We start from the raw sequence: 20323 nt of genomic DNA, 5'->3' as shown, positions 1-20323 counted from the left end.
AAGGGCTGTAGGGCTGAATGGCAGGGAGCACCGGTGTCCCGATAAATGATCGCGGTGAAACGTGTAGCATGTCACATGGGCTGCGAGGTGCTGCCGGACTTTGTTAGGAATTGAGGCCCAGGATGTATGGGGAGACTGGGCTGTGCATCAAGGAGCTGTCTGCTCTAAGTGCGCTCTTTGCACCGGGAGGAGGGAGAAGTGATCAACCGCCACACCTCACCTGGGATACCAGTCAGCCTCCGGTCTTGGCACTCTACGGTGGCGCAATCAGTGGGTCTCCGCAGCATCCACGAGGCAGCAGGCAAGGTAGGGTACTTCCGGGCACACTTCCGGCTGCGTCTCCAACGCGAGTCACCGGCTTCAGCAGGGTGGCTAGGCTGCAACCCGCAAACACTAATAAGTAAGTCCCGGCTCCGCAACCTACCCCCTGATAGTGAGAGGAACTTGAGGGAGCCTTGGGCATAAAAGTGGTCACCGCTGGGTAATGTAGGAAGGGAGAGTAGGACTTTTCATCTCCGATGGACAGGAGCCTCTCACAAATGTGGCTGCTTCCCTTGCCTGCCAGGACCGAGTCCTTCAGGTTAATGAGAAAGTGGGAAGCCTTTAAAGATGTGCATGGCTCTTGGGTAACAGAAGAGCTGGAAACTATGGACCTCATTCAGAGTCTCTCGCTAGCGCTGTGCGCTCGCAAGTGGCCCGATGGTTTACGTTCGTGCATGCGCACGCTCTGTTCTGCGCGTGCGCAAACTACTCTGTGCGATCGCAGGCCGCTCGCTCATCCACCAAAGACAGCCCAATGAAATGAGTGACAGGAGAGGCCATTCGTGGGTGGTAACAGGGGCAGGACACTAATAACGGGGGTGTGGCGGTGCGAACGCAGGCATTCCTGAGTGTTTCAGCACCGTTTTAGAGGTGTGCATAATTAACACGCAGCATCATAGTACACGTCACATGCTTGTTTTTTACACTGAAATCCTCGCAGTGCTTGCGGTAGGGTAAAGCAACCACAAGCACTGCGATCGCTTCCAATTGTCCTCGATGTACCATTGTTTTAAAACACTTCCTGGAGATGACGTGTGCAGGTGGGCGGCTCTGCCTGTGTGATTGAGCGTACGCTGGCCGCTCGCTAAGACATGGTGTGCGTGCTTATGCCTTGGCGAGCAATTGCTTCCCGTGGCGTCACTTTGACAAATTTGCATACGCTGGGGGTGAGCGTTCGCATCTAGTGAGAGACTCTGAATGAGGTCCAATGTTTGTTGATATGTAAATACATGGTTAATCGCTACTTCCTTTTCTTTTTTTAATTTAATATAATTTTGTGTTAAACAATACTTTTATTGAGACTTTACTGTGTGTTCCTGTCCATTTGAACACCGTTATATGGGCGTGCATAAATTAGCCACTGCAAGTGCATACGTAGCTCTGCGTGCCAGGAGAGCTCCCAAGACTGCGGCTGGTCAGACCTGCCGCAAAGGCAAGATTGCCGCCGATGTGCGGCGATGTTACCGATATTTACGCAGGTGTGCGTCATAGCACACAGGTAAGAAGACAGCAGTGGGCGTCCTTATGCTCAGGTGATCTTTGCATACATTAGCATATTTTCGCTGCTTCGTTGCATATGAATCGCAACTGTGATCGCATTAGCGTCAATCTCTGAATCAAGCCCAAAGTCCTTACATCAACTAAAGTCAGGACAATTACAGTGAATCTAAAAATCAAAGGCAAAACTGTAGTCACAGATATCGAAGAAGTTTTATTTGTACCAGACCTTGGAACTAACTTAATCGCCATCAGTATCTTTGAGAAGAAAGTCTTAGTTACTGAACAATGTTATGCAATGGCTGCTGCTGACTTTAATCAAACTATGAAACAGTGGCATAGGCGATTGGGATTAGGACATTTATACTGTAGTATGACAATATACAAAACATCAAGAAGGGATGGTCACAGGAATGACTATAAGCAATCCTGATCATCTGATGTGTGACAGCTGCATCAAGGGTAAGCAAACCCGATGCCCCTTCCTGAAACCAGCAACTAGAGCTGAGGCACCACTATCATTAGAACACGCAGATGTATCTGTTTCTATGGAACATGAATCGTTTAGTGGATTCATGTATTTCACGACACTAACAGACGATTTTCCAAGGATGATCCATGCGTATTTCCTAAGAGCAAAAATTGAAGTGATACACAAAATTGAGGACTACAAGAATTTAGTAGAAACTCAACAGGTTTAAGATCTGACAATGGAGGAGAGAACCAAAACAAACATTTTTCAGACTTCATGAGAAAATATAGGATTAAACATCAGCTAACCATGTCGTATACTCCAGAACAAAACAGTGTAAGTGAGCATGCAAATCATACTATAGTGGAAAGGGGTTGGGTATGAAATCCCGGCTGTCGGTATTCTGAACAGCGGCATCCCGACAGCCAGAATCCTGACACCCTAAGGAAGTGACGGTTAGTACTCTTCTAACCCCTACCCTGACCACTACCCTAACCCACCCTCCCTGATGCCTAACCCTAAACCCCCCCCCTAGTGTCTAAACCTAACCTCCCCCTCCCCGTACCCTAAACCTAACACTCCCTACTCGGTGCCTAACTCTAACCCTCCCCCTAATGCCTAACCCTTACCCAGCTACCTAACCTCAGCCTAACACCCGATACTTACCTTCTTGATGCCAGCTGTTGGGATACTGGTGCCGGGATCCCGACCTGTCATGATTTCGGCGCCAGTATTCAGACCGTCGGCATCCCGCATGATTGTGCATCCATACTGGATGACTGTACTGAACGACATAATGATCACGTTACGTCATTCATTAACAATGCATTGGACGTTAGTGATATTGCTTGGTTTGGTGCACATCAAACCTGGCAACCACGGAAGCGCGCAAACACACGTACACTGAGCCATATAGGCGATATGTCATTATAAAACAGCATATCATCACGACATCGCTCCAGTGTGTACCTAGCTTAACCAAGAGACTTTAGACCTTGAAAGCCAACAGCAAACAAGGATTTCAACAAGACATACAGTAACAAAGGGTAACCCTCAAAGAGGTATAGTGAGGAATTTTCCAATATTGCATCCTGAGAGTTACAAAATTTAGAAGTAGAAGAGAATGTAAAGGAAAGTAACGAGTGGTCCCTCTGGAAGTCTGCTGTAGATAAGGAAATGGCATCTTAAAAGACCCACCGAAATAAAATAATAAAAAAATGAGTATTCTGTAGAAAGCTAACTACAGATTGTAGGGGCTTCTTTAGAGAGGAGGGGGCCCGTGTGCATCCCCTGTCATGGGCCCCCCTCTCACCCCGGTGGCCGGTCACCGCAGAAACAGTAGACTCTGGGCACTAAAGCCCAGCACTAAAGCAGCCGCCATTTTCCCGGTGATTTCCTCACAGCGCACGTGTAAAATGCCAGAAAAGGGAGCTGAGTGCCTGCATACAGCGGGAGGCGTGGCTATGACATCATTTTGGGGGCCAAATGATGCATGGCGGGTCCACGATGACGCATTCCTGTGGTCGCACCCCTGGCCCCGCGAATCGCATCATTGGGCACCCCATATTCGGGAGGCTCCCGACCAAATCGGGAGGGTAGGCAAGCCTGCCCTGCAGCCATTATAGATACGCGCCTGACAGATTGATCAAAGGCCTGATACAAGACTCACTGTGCACAGGGATTTATTCAAAGGTTCAGAATTGACTACCATAAAGTGGTCTCCCCTGTCACAGTACCCTACATTTGAATTGCTATATCTACACTATATGATTTACTATTATATCAACTAGATTTTCATTTGTAATCTCTTAATGGTGAACTAGCTGAATAAATCTTTATGGAGCCACCAGAGCACTATGATAAAACATTGTTTCCAGAAAGTAAAGTACAGTATGCCTACTTAAGAAATTTTTATATGCTTAAAACAAAGTGGCAGATGCTGGTACATCAAACTAGACATGGGCGATTCAATTATTTACATGGCGCCTACTTTTTTTGGGGGGGGGTGGTGCCCGACAGAGAAATTCAATTGGTGATCCATTTGGGCGCAATAGCCACCGGCACCAGCATTTCTTCTTGCACCCTCAGGAGGGTGCAAGCCATAATGTGCGATAAACCTGTGGTTAGGGCACCCTTGCCGGGACTTTTTAGCTGTTTTACATGGCTAAACCCAGTCTAATAGGGCGTGAAGATGGCGATAATTAATGAGCGCCAAGAACAATCATGTTGCAACACTGGGTGCCCATTAATTATCGCCACCCACACACAATTGAATCGCCCCCTGAGTTGCTAGAAATGGACTTTGAAAGATCAGAAATAGATCATTGTACTGTATATACTACAAAATTATAAAAGCAAAGCTATTTCCTGTCGTACGTTGATGATTTGCTGCTATTTAGACAAGAAAATCACAGTGAAAATGTTAAGAGACTTTTAGGAGAAAAATTGTAATTGAAAAACCTAGGTCCTGCATCACCTGCTGGGTAAAAACATTTGAAACTTTATTACTAAAATATGGTATTGTCAGAAGCAAAACCAGTGTATACTCCCGTTGACAAAAGTACAAAACTAGAATCATGTCGCCAACTACAGAATCTGAAATAGAGGAGATGAGAGCTATCCCATACCAAAATGCAATTGGGAGTCTGATGTATGTAAGGAAGTTGCCCTGGAATGATATTGAAATACCGATGGTTCAAATGGAGATCCCGACGCGACTAGGTAAGTACTCTAACCCTACCCTGCCCCCCCAACCCTAACCCACCCTTAGTGTTGCCTTAACCTAACCTTCCCGGGGTTTGCCTAACCCTAAGCTCCCCCCAGTGGTGCCTAACCCTAAATCCCTCTTACGACACCCTAAACCTAAGTCTCCCGGGGGGTGCCTAATCCCCCCTCCCAGCACGCTAACACTAACACTCCCGGCGGGGTGCCTAACCCTAAGTCCCCCCGCGGGTGCCTAATCATAACCACCCCCATCCTCGGATTACCTTCATACTTACCCGCCATCTGGACGTTCGGGATTCCGGCGGTCGGGATGCCAACGCCGGTATCCTGACGTCCATTGGGATATCGGAGTCGGCATTATACCTGTGCGGCAGGATTGCGGCGTCTGTATTTTGACTGCCGGTAACCCGTCCGCTGGCATAATAACTGCATCCTGTTGCCCGGATATCACACATGCCCTGAGCCACGTTAGCCAGTTTTCACTGAATCCTGGAAAACAGCATTGGTTGGCGGTTAAGAGGATCTTGAGATACCTCAAACGTATATTTTTAAAAACTAAAACTTTAAAAGTTAAAATATTCTGTAATGCAGATAGAGAACCAGATTTAGACAACAGACATTCTTATAATGGATAGTTGTATTAGCAGGCTCAGTGATAAGCTGGTCAAGTCAAAAATAACCAACAGTTGCTTTATCTTCAATAGATGCAGAATATATGGCTTTGTCTGAAACAGCAAAAGAGGCACTTTGGATTAACAGTACTTTAAGTGAACTAAAAATGTTAAAACCTAAAGAATCTCTCAACATCCTTTGCGACAATAAAGTTGCTATAGACTTTACTGCTTGTAGGAAGCACCATGGCAGAACAAAGCACATCGCTATCAAACATAATTTTATTAGAGAACTTCTTGAGAATAAGTTACTTACTGTGAACTATGGGCTCGATTCAGACCCGCTCGCAAGATACGTTCGCACGAATCCAGCATATGCAAATCTTGCCAAGGCAGGCGATCGCACGGCAAGGCATTAGCACACCCACTATGTCTTAGCGTGCGATCGCTCTGTGTATGCAGATGCCCACCAGCCTGTCTGAAGACGTCCACTTTCCTACGTCATGTTCAGGAAATGTATGCAACCATCGGTAACATCGAGTACCATTGGATTCGTACGCATGCGCAGAGTGCAAAAATAGTCTGGCTGCATGCGACACAGCTTAGCGAGCAGGTCTGAATCAGGCCATATATCACGAGTGAGCAAAATATTGCCAATATACTCACTAAGGGCTCTATTCATCATCACTTAATTTCTACAAAAGCTGGTCGGGCCATTCATCAAAAGGGTAAAGCAGATATCTCCTGCTTACCGGAGTGGTCTGCTGTCTCCATACACTAGTATGGGGACAGAATTCATCAAGCTCCGAAAATATTGATTGCGGAAGCATTCGCCATCTTCAGATGGCGAGCGCACCCGCTACACGCTCCGGAGTCCCGGGTCTCGAAAAGGGATCCCTCCACCCCTGTCCGGCTCCTTGCGCGGATGTCTTGGCTCTTGTGCGCATGTGTGACCTGCAGTTCTCGCATGCGCACTTGTCTCACTGCTCCGAAAGGAGCACTGTAAAGATTCACTGCTCCGCGCTGGAGCAATGATGAATTGCTCCAGCGCTCGCATCGAGTAGGAACATTAATTATCGGGGTCCGGTTCAGACCCCGCTAATTAACATGTTTAATAGAGCCCTAAACAAGCGCTGAGTGCATTATGTGAAAAATGTGGTCTGAATTAATGGTGTATCTTATTATTATTGCTTGATGTTTTTATTATGTTTTATTACAGGAAGATTTCAAATAAGATATTTAGAACTCGTAACTAGAGACATCTCTAAGTGAGGGGGGGTGTTGATATGAAGTTAAATGGTTAATTGCTACGTGCTGTCTCTAAACTGTGTGTTATTGTGCATGACTCATCTGTCTAACTAACATCACATGCAGTGTTGGACTGGGGGCATGAAGGACCCACCGGGGAATTGCAGTGATATGGGCCCGTATATAAAGGACATGACCAGCTAAGTCTTAGGGGTAAATTTACTAAGATGGGAGTTCTATTAAGAAGTGATGTTGCCCATAGCAACCAATCAGATTCCAGGTATCATCTTCTAGAAGGTACTAGATAAATGAGAAGTAGAATCTGATTGGTTGCTATGGGCAACATCACTTCTTAAATAGAACTCCCATCTTAGTAAATTTACCCTGAATCTGTATACTAAACACAACAGAACTTGGCATGAATAAAAACTTCAGCTTCTGCATTTCGTACAGATTCAGACTCAGTTGCACTCAGATATACAAGTATTGCATATCGAATTAATCAGCGCAGTCTCATGAAGTGGTTTTGTCACCTTGCATTGTGACTAAGATGCAAATTCAGTTGAAAAGCTGCTCTGCGCTAGCTGAATCACACTGGACTTTGGATAACCACAAGTACCAGCATGCGTGGCATTAAGGGCCCGCTGGTACCTGTAGTTAACCTGCAAAAGAAATATTAATATAACCACAACACACACACCATGAAAGTAAAGTTTTAATAAAGCATACATGCACACTCACATTCATTTTCACACCATACTTGCCAACTCTCCCTCATTGTCAGGGAGACTCCCTGAAATAGGAGCAATCTTCCTGTCACCCTGAAGAGTTTAGCAATCTCCCTGATTGCACCTTACCCCCATTATGAAGCTGTTATAGTAAAAAAAAAACACAGATATATACATTCAAATGGGATCATTAGTATAATTTCCCTGCATTGGTTATAAGGCACAATTCCTATTGTTACATGAATTTTCTGAGAAGTATTAGTGTGTTTTCATCAACAAATAGATCTTACTAACTGCTTTGGGGCTCATTTACATTTGGATGTAAGTCAATTTTATGACTCGCCTCTCAGATGTAGCAGTACACGCCCACTTTACCGCCACCCTCATAGGTGCTGCTTTCACAATCTCCCTGAAATGCTTTTTCAAAAGTAGGCAAGTATGACTCACACTCACGCATACTCACCTAGAATCCATGTAGCCATTCACACCCTCTTGTCCAGAAGAATCCACGGCATCTGTAAAAAAAAATTCAATACTTATTCCTAGCATAGATCATGTACTTTCCAAGTAGGCATCCAAGGGGTTAAAACACAAAATAAACAAAAAGGGTCTATTATAACCCAAATCCTGGTGTTAGTTTTTTCAATTTTAAATATATATATAGGGGTGTGCACCGGCCACTTTTGGTGTTTTGTGTTTTGGTTTTGGATCTGGATCTTTCTTTGTGTTTTGGATCTGGATTGGTTTTGCCAAAACCACCCTTATGTGTTTTGGGTTCTAGGTTTTGTGTTTTGGATCTGTATTTTTTTGAAAAAAAGCATAAAAACAGCTAAAATCACAGAATGTGTTGGTTTTTCTGCTCCTATGCTATTATTAACCTCAATAACCTTAATTGCCGCTCATTTCCAGTCTATTCTGAACACCTCACACCTCACAATAGTGTTTTTATGTCCAAAAGGTTGCACCGAGGTAGCTGGATGACTATGCTAAGCGACACGAGTGGGCGGCACAAACACGTGGCCCATCTAGGAGTGACACTGCAGTGGCAGACAGGATGGCAGTTTGAAAAACTAGGCCCCAAACAGTACATAATGCAAAGAAAAAAAAGAGGTGCAAGATGGAATTGTCCTTGGGCCCTCCCACCCACCCTTATGTTGTATAAACAGGACATGCACACTTTAACAAACAAATCATTTCAGCGCCAGGGTCTGCCACATGACTGTGGCTGAAATGACACAGTCATTTCACAGGACACTGAGGACACTTTTTCTGACATTTCTGTACAGTCTCGGTATCGCCTGCCTAGTGAAGTGGAATCTAGACGGGATTTGGAACCGGGGACACACTACCTCCATCAATTGTCTAAATCCCACTGCACTAATGGCGGATACCGGACGCACGTCTAACACCAACATAGCAGTCAAGGCCTCAGTTATACGTTTTGCTTCAGGATGACTGCTATCGTACTTCATTCTCCTCGCTAAGGACTGTTGGAGGGTCAATTGTTTAGTAAAAGTAGTGCTGCTCCTACTTCCTCTCTGGGATGATGAACGACTCCCAGCAGCAGCAACAGCAGCAGTAGGCATAGCAATGCAGGATCCTCCGGAGGAATCCCGGATAGGAGAGTCAGTCATGCCAGTGACATGGCCTGCAGGACTACTTCTGATCTTGACTAAGGAGGAAATTGACGAGGAGGGAGTTGACGGTGTGGTTTGCAGGCGCTTCTATACAACAGGACAACGGGATTTTAGGTGTCCCTGGACTGCTTACGGTCTTAGCCAAAGTTTCTGAACTTGATAGTAACTTTTTATGAACGCGCTGCAGGTGACGTATAAGGGAGGATGTTCCTAGGTGGTTAACATCCCTACCCCTACTTATTTAACCTTTACATATGGTACATATGGCAAGACAGTTGTTGTCCGGATTTGGATAGAAATATTGCCAGACCAAAGAGGTGGAATGTTTGGTCTTCTGCCCAGGCATGACCGTGATGGGCTTTTTCATCCCACGGACAACAACTGTCTCCCACGGAGCCTGATTTAAACAAACCACATCACTATCAGAATCCTCCTCGCCAACTTCCTCCTCAGCGCCAGCTACACCAGTATCCTCATCCTGTTGTACTTCAACAGTGACATCTTCAATTTGCATATAAGCAAGTGGACTGTAGGTGCTCCTTTCAGCACTTGCAGAGGGCATGCAAATGGTGGAAAGAGCCACCTCTTCCCATCCAGTGCTGGGAAGGTCAGGCATCACAACCGTCACCACACTTGGACTCTCCTTGGGTATTTGTGATATCTTCTTAGAACGCACAGTTCTTTGCTGTGCTTTTGCCAGCTTAACTCGTTTTTTTTTATTTTTTTAGCGGGAGGAGGGCTTCCATCGTCATGTGAAGCTGAACCACTAGTCATGAACATAGGGAAAGACCTTAGCCGTTCCTTGCCACTCCGTGTCGTAAATGGCATATTGTCAAGTTTACGTTTCTCCTCAGATGATTTAAATGTTTTTTTTAAGGTCATTTACCTGATCTTTGTCATTTGGGATTGTATGTGCCCTCACTATGACATTGGGCATCGGCCTTGGCAGACGACGTTGATGGTATGTTATCGTCTATGTCATGACTAGTGGCAGCAGCTTCAGCACTAGGAGGAAGTGATTCTTGATCTTTCCCTATTTTATTTTTATCTGAGAAAGTTTGGTCCTCCATTTATGTTATAGTGATATGTACCTGCGGCTAAGGCGCACACAAACACAGAAAATATTTTTTTATTTTTGTTGGAGACTAGTGCACTTTGTGGGTTACACCACCCTTTAAGAAATGAGCCAGCCGGCTCTTTACTTATGGGACACAGGCGCATGCTTGGCGCTGCTCCTTTGTTGATGCACGTGCAGCTACAGTGCACACAATTCACAAAGACAGAAAAAAAAGATTTTTTTAATTTTTTGTGGAGTTACACCACCCTTTAACACACAGACGCACGCTTGGTGCTGCTGCTTTGAGGATGCACGTACAGTGCAGACAATTCACAAACACAGAAGAAAATGTTTTATTTTTGTTGGAGTGCACTTTGGGCGTTACACCACCCTTTAACAGACAGACGCACGCTTGGCGCTGCTGATTTGAGGATGCACGTACAGTGCACACAATTCACAAACACAGAAGAAAATGTTTTATTTTTGTTGGAGTGCACTTTGGGGGTTACACCACCCTTTAACAGACAGACGCATGCTTGGCGCTGCTGATTTGAGGATGCACGTACAGTGCACACAATTCACAAACACAGAAGAAAATATTTTATTTTTGTTGGAGTGCACTTTGGGGGTTACACCACCCTTTAACAGACAGACGCACGCTTGGCGCTGCTGCTTTGAGGATGCATGTACAGTGCACACAATTCACAAACACAGAAAATATTTTTTTATTTTGTTTGGAGTGCACTTTGGGAGTTACACCACTCTTTAACAGACAAGCCAGCTGGCCCTTTACTTATGACACAGGCGCACGCTTGGCGCTACTTTGTTGATGCACGTGCGGCTACTGCACACACAATTCACAAACACAAAAAAATATATATATATTGTTTTTGGAGTGCACATTGGGGGTTACAGCACCCTTTAACAGACGAGCCTGCTGGCCCTAACCTCCCTCCCCAAGTGCCTAACCCTAACCCCCCCTTCCCCGCTGCCTAAACCTAAGTGTCCCGGCGGGGGTGCCTAACCCTAACCTCCCCCCGAGGGTGCCTAACCCTAACCCCCCTTCCCCTAGCCTAACCCTAACCCTCCCGGGGGGCTGCATAACCCTAAGTTCCCCCCCGGAGCCCCTAACCTACCCTCCCCCTCGCAGCTGTCCGTGCCCGGCTTACCTTCGATCGGGATGCCGGGCTCCCGGCGTAGGTAAAATGACAGGCGTTGGGATTTCGATGCCTGTCCTAAGACCCTTGCCGGGATTAGACAGTCGGGATGCCAACGTTCGGGATTTAGACCGTCGGCATCCCGACTGCATACCCAAGCGGCATGTGTGTGACACAAATTAAAAACAATACTACAGTGCAACACCTGAAACAAACATAAAAGCAAAACACTAATCTAAAGCTAATACCCTCATGATACTAATACATATAGATATAAATGTATGTATATTATGCAATGTACCACAATCAGCAAACAATGACCATATCAAATCCCACAAAAAACTCCGTGCTGAGGTAAACGTTGATATTTGGAATACATTATTTTTGAATATCTAAAGTCTCGGAAAGCTGTTTATTGTGGAGCATATATATATATATATATATATATTTATATATATATATATATATATATATATTGGTATATACAGTATCTATAAAGAACTCTATAATTTAAAAATTCTCTATATTCGCACGTACACATTATAATTAGGGATGTGCAGGCTCGGATAGGTTCGAGTTTGCACGCCGAGTTCGGATTTTTTCCTCCAAAAAAAAGGAACTCAGAAAGAGGCAAAACGTCATCTTGCATGGACAAACATCATAATTCCTGGACTTTGTCTTTGTCCAGGAATGATGATGTTTGTCCATGCAAGATGACGTTTTGCCTCTTTGTGAGTTCCGTTCTTTTGGAGGGAAAAATCCGAACTTGGCGTGCAAACTCGAACCTATCCGAGCCTGTATATCCCTAATTATAATATGATATGTAATAAAAGCTCCCCACCTGCAGCGAGTCTTGAGGATCTCTTGCTAATAGGTCCAAAAAAGGGAAACTGCTACGATAAAAATAAGAGACTATGCCAATGGGGGATATTATCAATAAAATCTGTATTTATCTGTTCATAGAGTCAATGCAAAGAGAAATGGCTTTTCTTATGTTCACTTATTTTTTAAAACACATTTAGACTAACACAATATATAATATAAATCCTTGAAATATCATTAAGTTATCTTCAATTATAATGCATATATGCATAAATATATTTACCAATGGCTTCTTAGATTGTCAAAACATTTTTTCCAGAGAATTGAGATTAGTATAGGATGACAATATCACTCCAAGATCCAGTCTATATTGTACTCCAAATGTTGTTCCTTAGTAAAATCCTGCAGTGTGCTTAATACGTACAGACCCAGGTTGGGGGATGGCTGCTGCATATCCAATACTCACCATCCGCTGCACCTGTCCTATATGCATGGGAGTGCTCGGGGGGTACACCTCCACAATGGTATGTCTCGGCAGGACCACAAGTGGATTTAGCAGTAGCGGGGGTGACAGTGGTGGTCCAGATCTGACACGCTGTTCTCCCCACGGCAGGAGGATTTTTCACAGCAATGTGGTGCTGGGCTTGAGACATTTGCTTCCATGATGGGTGGTAAAGAGTCACTCACAAATGCGTCCTCCTCTCCACAGTAAATTTAGCTTTCAATAGCTATTAGGTAAGTCCCGACAAATTTCCAATAAATTGTAACAAAGTATCTTGGCTTAGATCAACGGGTTTCATCCCTTATCTAGGGACTTTTTCAAGAAAAATGCCTGGCCCAAGATACCTCCATTCATACCGATCCAGATTGCTAATTAGAGGACTCTGATGTTAATTGGATACACAAGGTCATTAGCAAAGCCCTTCAATAGGTACCTCTCAATTCATTGTATTGTAGCAATTTCATACAGTGTTACAAAAATGTTTACACTGTACCTAAATAGAGTATAGTTTCATGAAAATAACTCAGTCCTAGGGGTAAATTTACTAAGAATCAAGTATGGTCGAGTTTGCTTTTTTTTTAAGTCGATTAGCTTCGCCGAAACTCGGGTGTTTTATGGCTCCCGAAACTCTCAAATTTACCAAGAAGTGAGTTTAGCTGAGAGTGAGATGTCCGATCGTGAAGCAGAATGAGATATCTCCCCCATGTAGCATGTTTTGCAGGAGATTACTCACCCAAAATTGCAGTGTCTTCTCTCTGCCTAACTCTCCCAAGAAAGCAGCTTGGGACCCATGTGGGACCAGCCAATGAGCGGCTGCTACATGTAAAGAGGCCGCTAATTGGCCAGCAGGCCATGTTAAAAAACAGATGATTCCGATCATGTCAGTTCCCGTAGTGTAAGCATATACAACAGCATATACTTACACTTGTTCAGATAACTCGTTTTTTTGTTTTGCAAAGATCCTGGATGCTAAGGAGAGCAGCGCCAGGATGGAGGTGAGTATATGATCTTTTTTGCAGGCCATTTCCCACGGATTCTACATTGGAGAAGAGGACAGAAACATCTGGTAGAAGGTAAGTATGTGTGATAGATGGATGTGTGTAATAAATCTTTACTATTCACGGTGCGTGTTATGTCTCTTTTTAACTATTTATTTTACAGTGGGGGTATGGGTGCTGCCTGCCTGCTGGCACTTGTAGTTCCACAAGTGCCAAAGGGCAGGCATGCTGGCATCTGTAGTCCCCACTGTAAAATACAATAGTTTACATATATTCTTCACTTTATTACCCCCGTACCCACAGCCCAGGGGTGCGGGGAAGAGCCCCGGGCTTCAGACCAAGCCTGGGGTTTGGGGGGGAACCCCTTTTTTGGGGGTCCCCACTTCCCCTGAGATCCCTGCCTTGGCCTGAGCGGCTTGGGCTGATAATACTTTGGCCACGGAAACCTGGTAATAGGGTCTCCGGGCTGTGGCATTACAGCCCGGCCGTTTTGGGTCCGGTGCTGGTTTTAATTATACGAGGACCCCTACGCAATTTTTCCCCCTATAATTAAAACCAGGACTGGCCCTGCAGCCTGGTGCTGGTTTCTAAGTTACGGTGGAACCCTACTCATTTTGTTCCCCATAATTTTAGAAACCAGGACTGGCTGGGAAGTCTGGGGCTGGTTAAGCCTTTGGAGGGATACCCTATGTCATTTTTTTAAACTTGTTTTTAACCTATTTACAGGCAGAAATATACATGATAACAGTGATCTACATATGTTTCTGCCAAACTCGCAGATCACAGGCAGGTGAATTTTTTTCACGAGGTTTTACTGGAGTGTTGTTCCTTCTCATGAGAGTTCACAAACGCTCTGCTTGGTAAATTCCCGAATCCTATCTTCACTAGTGAAAAGGTTCTCGAGTTTAGCCGATGGTGAATTGAAGAGAGTTTGCTAACTCTTCAGTATTTTCCCATAGCAAAGGAGATCTCTCTCCTGAGTGGGGAAAAAAGCACAAACTCTCCAGAGTTTGCAAACTCACCCAAACTCAATTCTTAATACATTTACCCCTTATAGTCAATAATATAATGAACACAATAAAATCAAATTGTACAATATAACACATAGTAATTTTAAAATCACAATAAATAAATTATATACAGAAAAAATAATATATACCTAAAAGCAATATATATATATATATATATATATATATATAAAAATAAAAGGAAAAAAAGCCACTCTCTTAGCATGAATTTGAACATATCTGATTTTTCTTTTCTCTTCTGTTTCTTTTATTTTATTTTGCATATCTATTTGATTCTAACTCTCTTAATAGATCACAGTTGTTATAATAAAGAAGATAAGAAAGCAAGAAGATAAATATATCTAAATTGTAGCTAGAATACAGTGCATCCGGAAAGTATTCACAGCACCTCACTTTTTCCACATTTTGTCATGTTACAGCCTTATTCCAAAATGGAATAAATAAATTTTTGTCCTCAAAATTCTATACACAATACCCCATAATAACATTGTGTAAAACTTTTTTTGAGATTTTTGCTAATTTAATAAGAAAAAAGAAAGAAATCACATGTACATAAGTATTCACAGTCTTTGCTCAATACTTTGTTGATGCACATACAGCAATTACAGCCTCAAGTATTTTTGAATATGATGCCACAAGCTTGGCACACCTATCTTTGGGCTGACTCACCCATTCCTCTTTGCAGCACCTCTCAAGCTCCATCAGGTTGGATGGGAAGCGTCGGTGCACAGCCATTTTCAGATCTCTCCAGAGATGTTCAATCGGATTCAAGTCTGAGCTACTCAAGGACATTCACAGAGTTGTCCTGAAGCCACTCTTTTGATATCTTGGCTGTGTGCTTAGGGTCGTTGTCCTGCTGTAAGATGAACCGTCGCCCCAGTCTGAGGTCAAGAGCGCTCTGGAGCAGGTTTTCATCCAGGATGTCTCTGTACATTGCTGCATTTATCTTTCCCTCTATCCTGACTAGTCTCCCAGTTCCTGCTGCTGAAAAACATCCCCACAGCATGCTGCCACCACCATGCTTCACTGTAGGGATGGTATTGGCCTGGTGATGAGCTGTGCCTGGTTTCCTCCAAACATAATGCCTGCCATTGACGCCAAAGAGTACAATCTTTGTCTCATCACACCAGAGAATTTTGTTTCTCATGGTCCAAGGGTCCTTCAGGTGCATTTTGGCAAACTCTAGGCAGGCTGCCATGTGCATTTTAGTAAGGATTGGCTTCAGTCTGGTCACTCTACAATGCAGGCCTGATTGGTGGATTGCTGTAGAGATGGTTGTCCTTCAGGAAAGTTCTTCTCTCTCCACAGAGGAATGCTGTATCTGACAGAGTGACCATCGGGTTCTTGGTCACCTCCCTGACTAGGGCCCTTTTCCTACGATCACTCAGTTTAGATGGCCGGCCAACTCTAGGAAGAGTCCTGGTGGTTCCGAACTTCTTCCATTTATGGATGATGGAGGCCACTGTGCTCATTGGGACCTTCAAAGCAGCAGATATATTTCTGTACCCTTCCCCAGATTTGTGCCTCGAGACAATCCTGTCTCGGAAGTCTACAGACAATTCCTTGGACTTCATGCTTGGTTTGTGCTCTGACATGCACTGTCAAGTGTGGGACCTTATATAGACAGGTGTATGCCTTTCAAAATCATGTCCAAACAACTGAATTTACCACAGGTAGACTCCAATTAAGATGTAGGAACATCTCAAGGATGATCAGTGGAAACAGAATGCACCTGAGCTCAATTTTGAGCTTCATGGCAAAGGCCGTGAATACTTATGTACATGAGATTTCTTAGATTTTTATTTTAATTAAATTTGCAAAAATTGCAAAAAAACTTTTTACACGTTGTCATAATGGGGTATTGTGTGTAGAATTTTGAGGACAAAAATGAATTTATTCCATTTTGGAATAAGGCTGTAAAACAACAAATTGTGGAAAAAAGTGAAGCGCTGTGAATACTTTCCGGATGCACTGTAAGTCGCACATACATATGCTTGCTTGGTCATGCATATATTTATAACAATAGACAATTAGGAGATGTTTGGGGAAAGGGGGAAAAGAGGAAAAGGGGAGAGAATAGTAACATTACTAAGAGATAGGGATAATGACAGGGGAGGTTAAAAAAAAAATGGGCACAACCCTAAACCTGCTCGGACAGGAGGAAGGGTATGTGTTTACGCATACCTTTCCTCCGCAAGAATGACCGTGACAGTTTGTGTTTATTGTATTCCCCTTTACCCCTATACTTTGAGGCTTTGTAACTTGAAACCGAGGAGTTTGTCTGAGGAGGAGCTTAAGCCCTCAAAGAAAAACGCTAACAATTTAAGTGCTGAGCTCCTGCACTCTCAACTGAACCCCTTGGTAGCAGTTTCATCCAAATAGACATGGTGAGCCTTCTCAGGACAAAAGAGAGTCAGAAAGGATAATTTTACGAATTGTAATAAGTATAAACCCACGTCTGTAAAAGTTCTCCTACTTGTCTGGAATTGCTCTTGTAAAATCATTGTGTGCCTACATTTGCAGTTTAGTGAATGCTTCTGAAAATGCACTTGGTGGAAACAATGAAATAAAAACCACATTAAAGTCCATCCTACTTCTGCTTTAACACCAGATCCTTCATTAATTGTAACATTTCCATTTTCTAATAAAATATTACACTTTTTAGCTTCTATGCCCTAAAAGCCTAGCCAGCTGCTGTGAAATTAAAAATCCCAGCATGCTTTACCAGCTGATTGGTGGGAAGATGGTACGCTGGGACATGTAGTTTCACAACAGCTGGAGAGGCACAGGTAGGAAGGCCAATCAGCGGGATCCCGTGATTTTGGGCTAAAAATGGCCTGGATTGAATCCTGGGATTGGCCATAAATGTTTTTTTTTTAGATGCCGGGCTGCGCTGTGCATTTCCAACAGAGTGCTCAGACGTTGCCCGACTCCTCTTCCCCCGGTTGTGTGCAGGGTTGCTGCTATTTCCTATGTGGCTAAAGGACCTCTGTGACGTATCCACCACGTGACCGCTGCAGGAGGCTGGACAGCTCCTGTGTTACCATCCACGAGGGCACAGAGGGGAAATAAATATTTGTGGCGAGCTCAGCGAGCCACCGTGCCCGAAGCGCAGCGAGCCCGCGAGGGGACACTTTTGATTCCCCGTTAGCATCCCCGCCCCTCCCCCTTTCAGGCCGGGATCACGTGGGTGTGACGTCACAGGTCCATCAGCGCTGTATAGTCTAGACCTAACCTTGTGTGCAGTGCACAGTGTGACGTGAGGACACAGGTCACGCTGCGCAGCCCGACGCATGCTGCGCAGCCTGACCGCCCACCCACTTCTCTACAGGACACCGTCACCGCCCACCGGTAACTCCCTGTGGGGGCAATACGGGAAGCATTTATTTTAAAACCAACCCAATTGAGTTTTTTTCATTCCCGGGATTGAAAAAAGCCCTTGGATTGGCCTCCCTAGCCACAGGTTGGCCAGGCCTGTCATAAATGAATCATGACACTGAGGTGACATTGGAACAATCACTTTCAAACATGCTTTCCAGCAAAAGAGCATCTGTAGTATGCAAAATGCATCCTTGTTAAAAATATAGGGATGAGATTTAATGTTTGACCCCTGGTAAAATTGGTCATCCCCTTCATGACACCACTTCCACTACAGTTTGTATTGTGTTATTGTTGCAATGTTAGTTTTGTCCAATTGTTGTCATTTAGGAAATATTTTTTCTATATTCTATGTTTGTTTTGCGCCCGCAGGAGGGCATATATATATATATATATATATATATATATATATATATATGGAACAGTCAGTAATGCTGCATTATATTTCTTTACATTGACAAAATTGTTGAAAACCTTCTATTTTGCCCTTGCTGTTAATACAGCACTCAGATTGTTTTCTGAAAGACTACCTGCAGCATAGTGGACTGTGCACTTAATGGGCGCTACTGTACCAAGTGTTACAACTCAGCAATGATGCAAGCGACATTAAAAGTAAACTGAATGCTTGTCATAAAGTGTGTGTGTGTGCCCATTCACTTGCATTACATTTTGAAAACGCTCTCTATCAGATAGATTTGACAACTTGATCTTAACTCTCAAACTGTCACTCATACAGGGTCATCACGCAAACTAGAGCTTCGTGTGCGTCTCTTCTGCCGTAACGTGCTACTGGATCACTGGACCCACCGCAGCGATACTGCTTTTTGGCTGAGCCGACTGCTTAAACCATGGCCAATGGTAAACCAGGCACAGCTACTTTACATTGTTTTTGGACCAGTCTCTACAATAGATGGTAAGCAGCAACGGAGGCTACTATTTTTATGATATTTTGGTGTTGTTAGTGCCTATCTAGTTTTTAACTGTCTTGCCAGTGAGCATATCATGAGAACTGATGCATGAATTCTACCAGCCTATATCTATATCTACTTTCATGCCTATTAGCCTGTAACTTGTAGGCTGGTCCTGTACGTCTGGGTGTTGTATTTATGTTGTATTTAGAGCTGACTTGTAGAAACTGTAGAACAGGTCTTGTTTGTTCATGCTGGTAATTTTAGTAGATAGCCAGCAATGTCAATGTTTGCTGTTAGTAATCTATGTAGGCATGCATTTATTTTGTTCTCTTGTTTGCCTACTTTGCTGACCAGGAAATGTTTTATTAATGTAATGATTGGTGGAGTAAAATGACATATACAGTATATCAAATTTGCATTTTCCTATATTTGTATTGCTAATGATCTATATGACTAGTCTCTGTAAATGTCTGTACATTTAATTGATAGGAAAGCTCTTAGCACCATCTAGAGGTTCAATTGTACTCAACAGTTAATTTGTCAGTTAAGGCCACATTTCCTATAATGAATGAGCTCTATATTGCAACATTAGTGTTTGGAGTATTTCTTAGGAAGAAAGCTGATGACTTTTTTCATTATATTTGGGTCTTATAAAAATTATTTCAGGACATGTGGCTTGGCTAAAGATGACAGAAGGAATGAGTGATGAGATCAGCCTGAAAGGACTTGCTGATGCTATCAAGCTGCTCTATGACACCGAAGCCAAAGAATGGACTGCTGATGATGTTATTAGTCTGGTGGATGAACTTACAGGTAGAGTCTTATGCACATGCAGTAACACATGGCGCTCACACATATACATATGTATTCAAGCTAAACAAAATTGTTGCAAATGTGGCATATCTTTTGAGGCAAAGAAATGAAAATACACATTGGACCATATTCATACAGTATGTTCTCTTTAGTTTTGCATGTTGATTTATCACTTGCATTATCTGCAAAATCTACTTTTATTTTGGCAGTGGTCCCTCATGAGTGGCTACTAGAAAACAATGTTCGTCTGCTCATCCTGAGTGGAAACAGCATTTGTTTCACCTTCATGGCTAGCAAAGCTGTGAATGGAAGGACAGCAGATCTTGCTAGAATGGTTGCCTTCCTTGCTCTGGTGAGTGCTAAGTACAACAGTTATGTTATATTTTTTGTTTTACAGCTAGGCTTTTGTTTTAACATCATGTTGTAATTATTTTTCCTCATCATCCTGTGCAACACTTTATGACATTTTGTAAAGCTTTTTAAAGTCAATGGACACATAATTGAACTGTACTATATGAGGTCACTTCTAGTAATTAATTTTTTCAGTTTTATTAATTTGTAAATTCTTGTCAAAATAGTGCAATGTGTGTAAGTCATGCAAAACTGAGCTAACTTGGTTATATAAGTATCTTCAGGTTGGGTACGGGATGCCGGTGCTTTGGATCCCGGTGGTCAGAATGCTGACGCCTGCATCCGAC

The 20323-nt window shown here is 43.5% G+C and overlaps 1 protein-coding gene across 1 annotated transcript in view; it reads left to right on the top strand.

The window, feature by feature from the left end:
- FBXO47 (F-box protein 47) overlaps positions 1-20323 on the top strand; it is a 179639-nt gene that overhangs the window by 123040 nt on the left and 36276 nt on the right. The window contains exons 6-8 of the mRNA XM_088474708.1: positions 18638-18814; positions 19479-19625; positions 19835-19977. Of these exons, the coding sequence (XP_088330834.1) occupies positions 18638-18814; positions 19479-19625; positions 19835-19977 (467 nt within the window). The remainder of the gene's footprint in view (positions 1-18637; positions 18815-19478; positions 19626-19834; positions 19978-20323) is intronic.

Source organism: Taudactylus pleione, unplaced genomic scaffold, assembly GCF_031769625.1.
Source record: "Taudactylus pleione unplaced genomic scaffold, aTauple2 ptg000155l, whole genome shotgun sequence".
NCBI classification, from domain to species: Eukaryota; Metazoa; Chordata; class Amphibia; order Anura; family Myobatrachidae; genus Taudactylus; species Taudactylus pleione.
The sequence above is the reverse complement of the archived record's forward strand: the minus strand, read 5'-3'. Positions and strand labels throughout refer to the sequence as shown.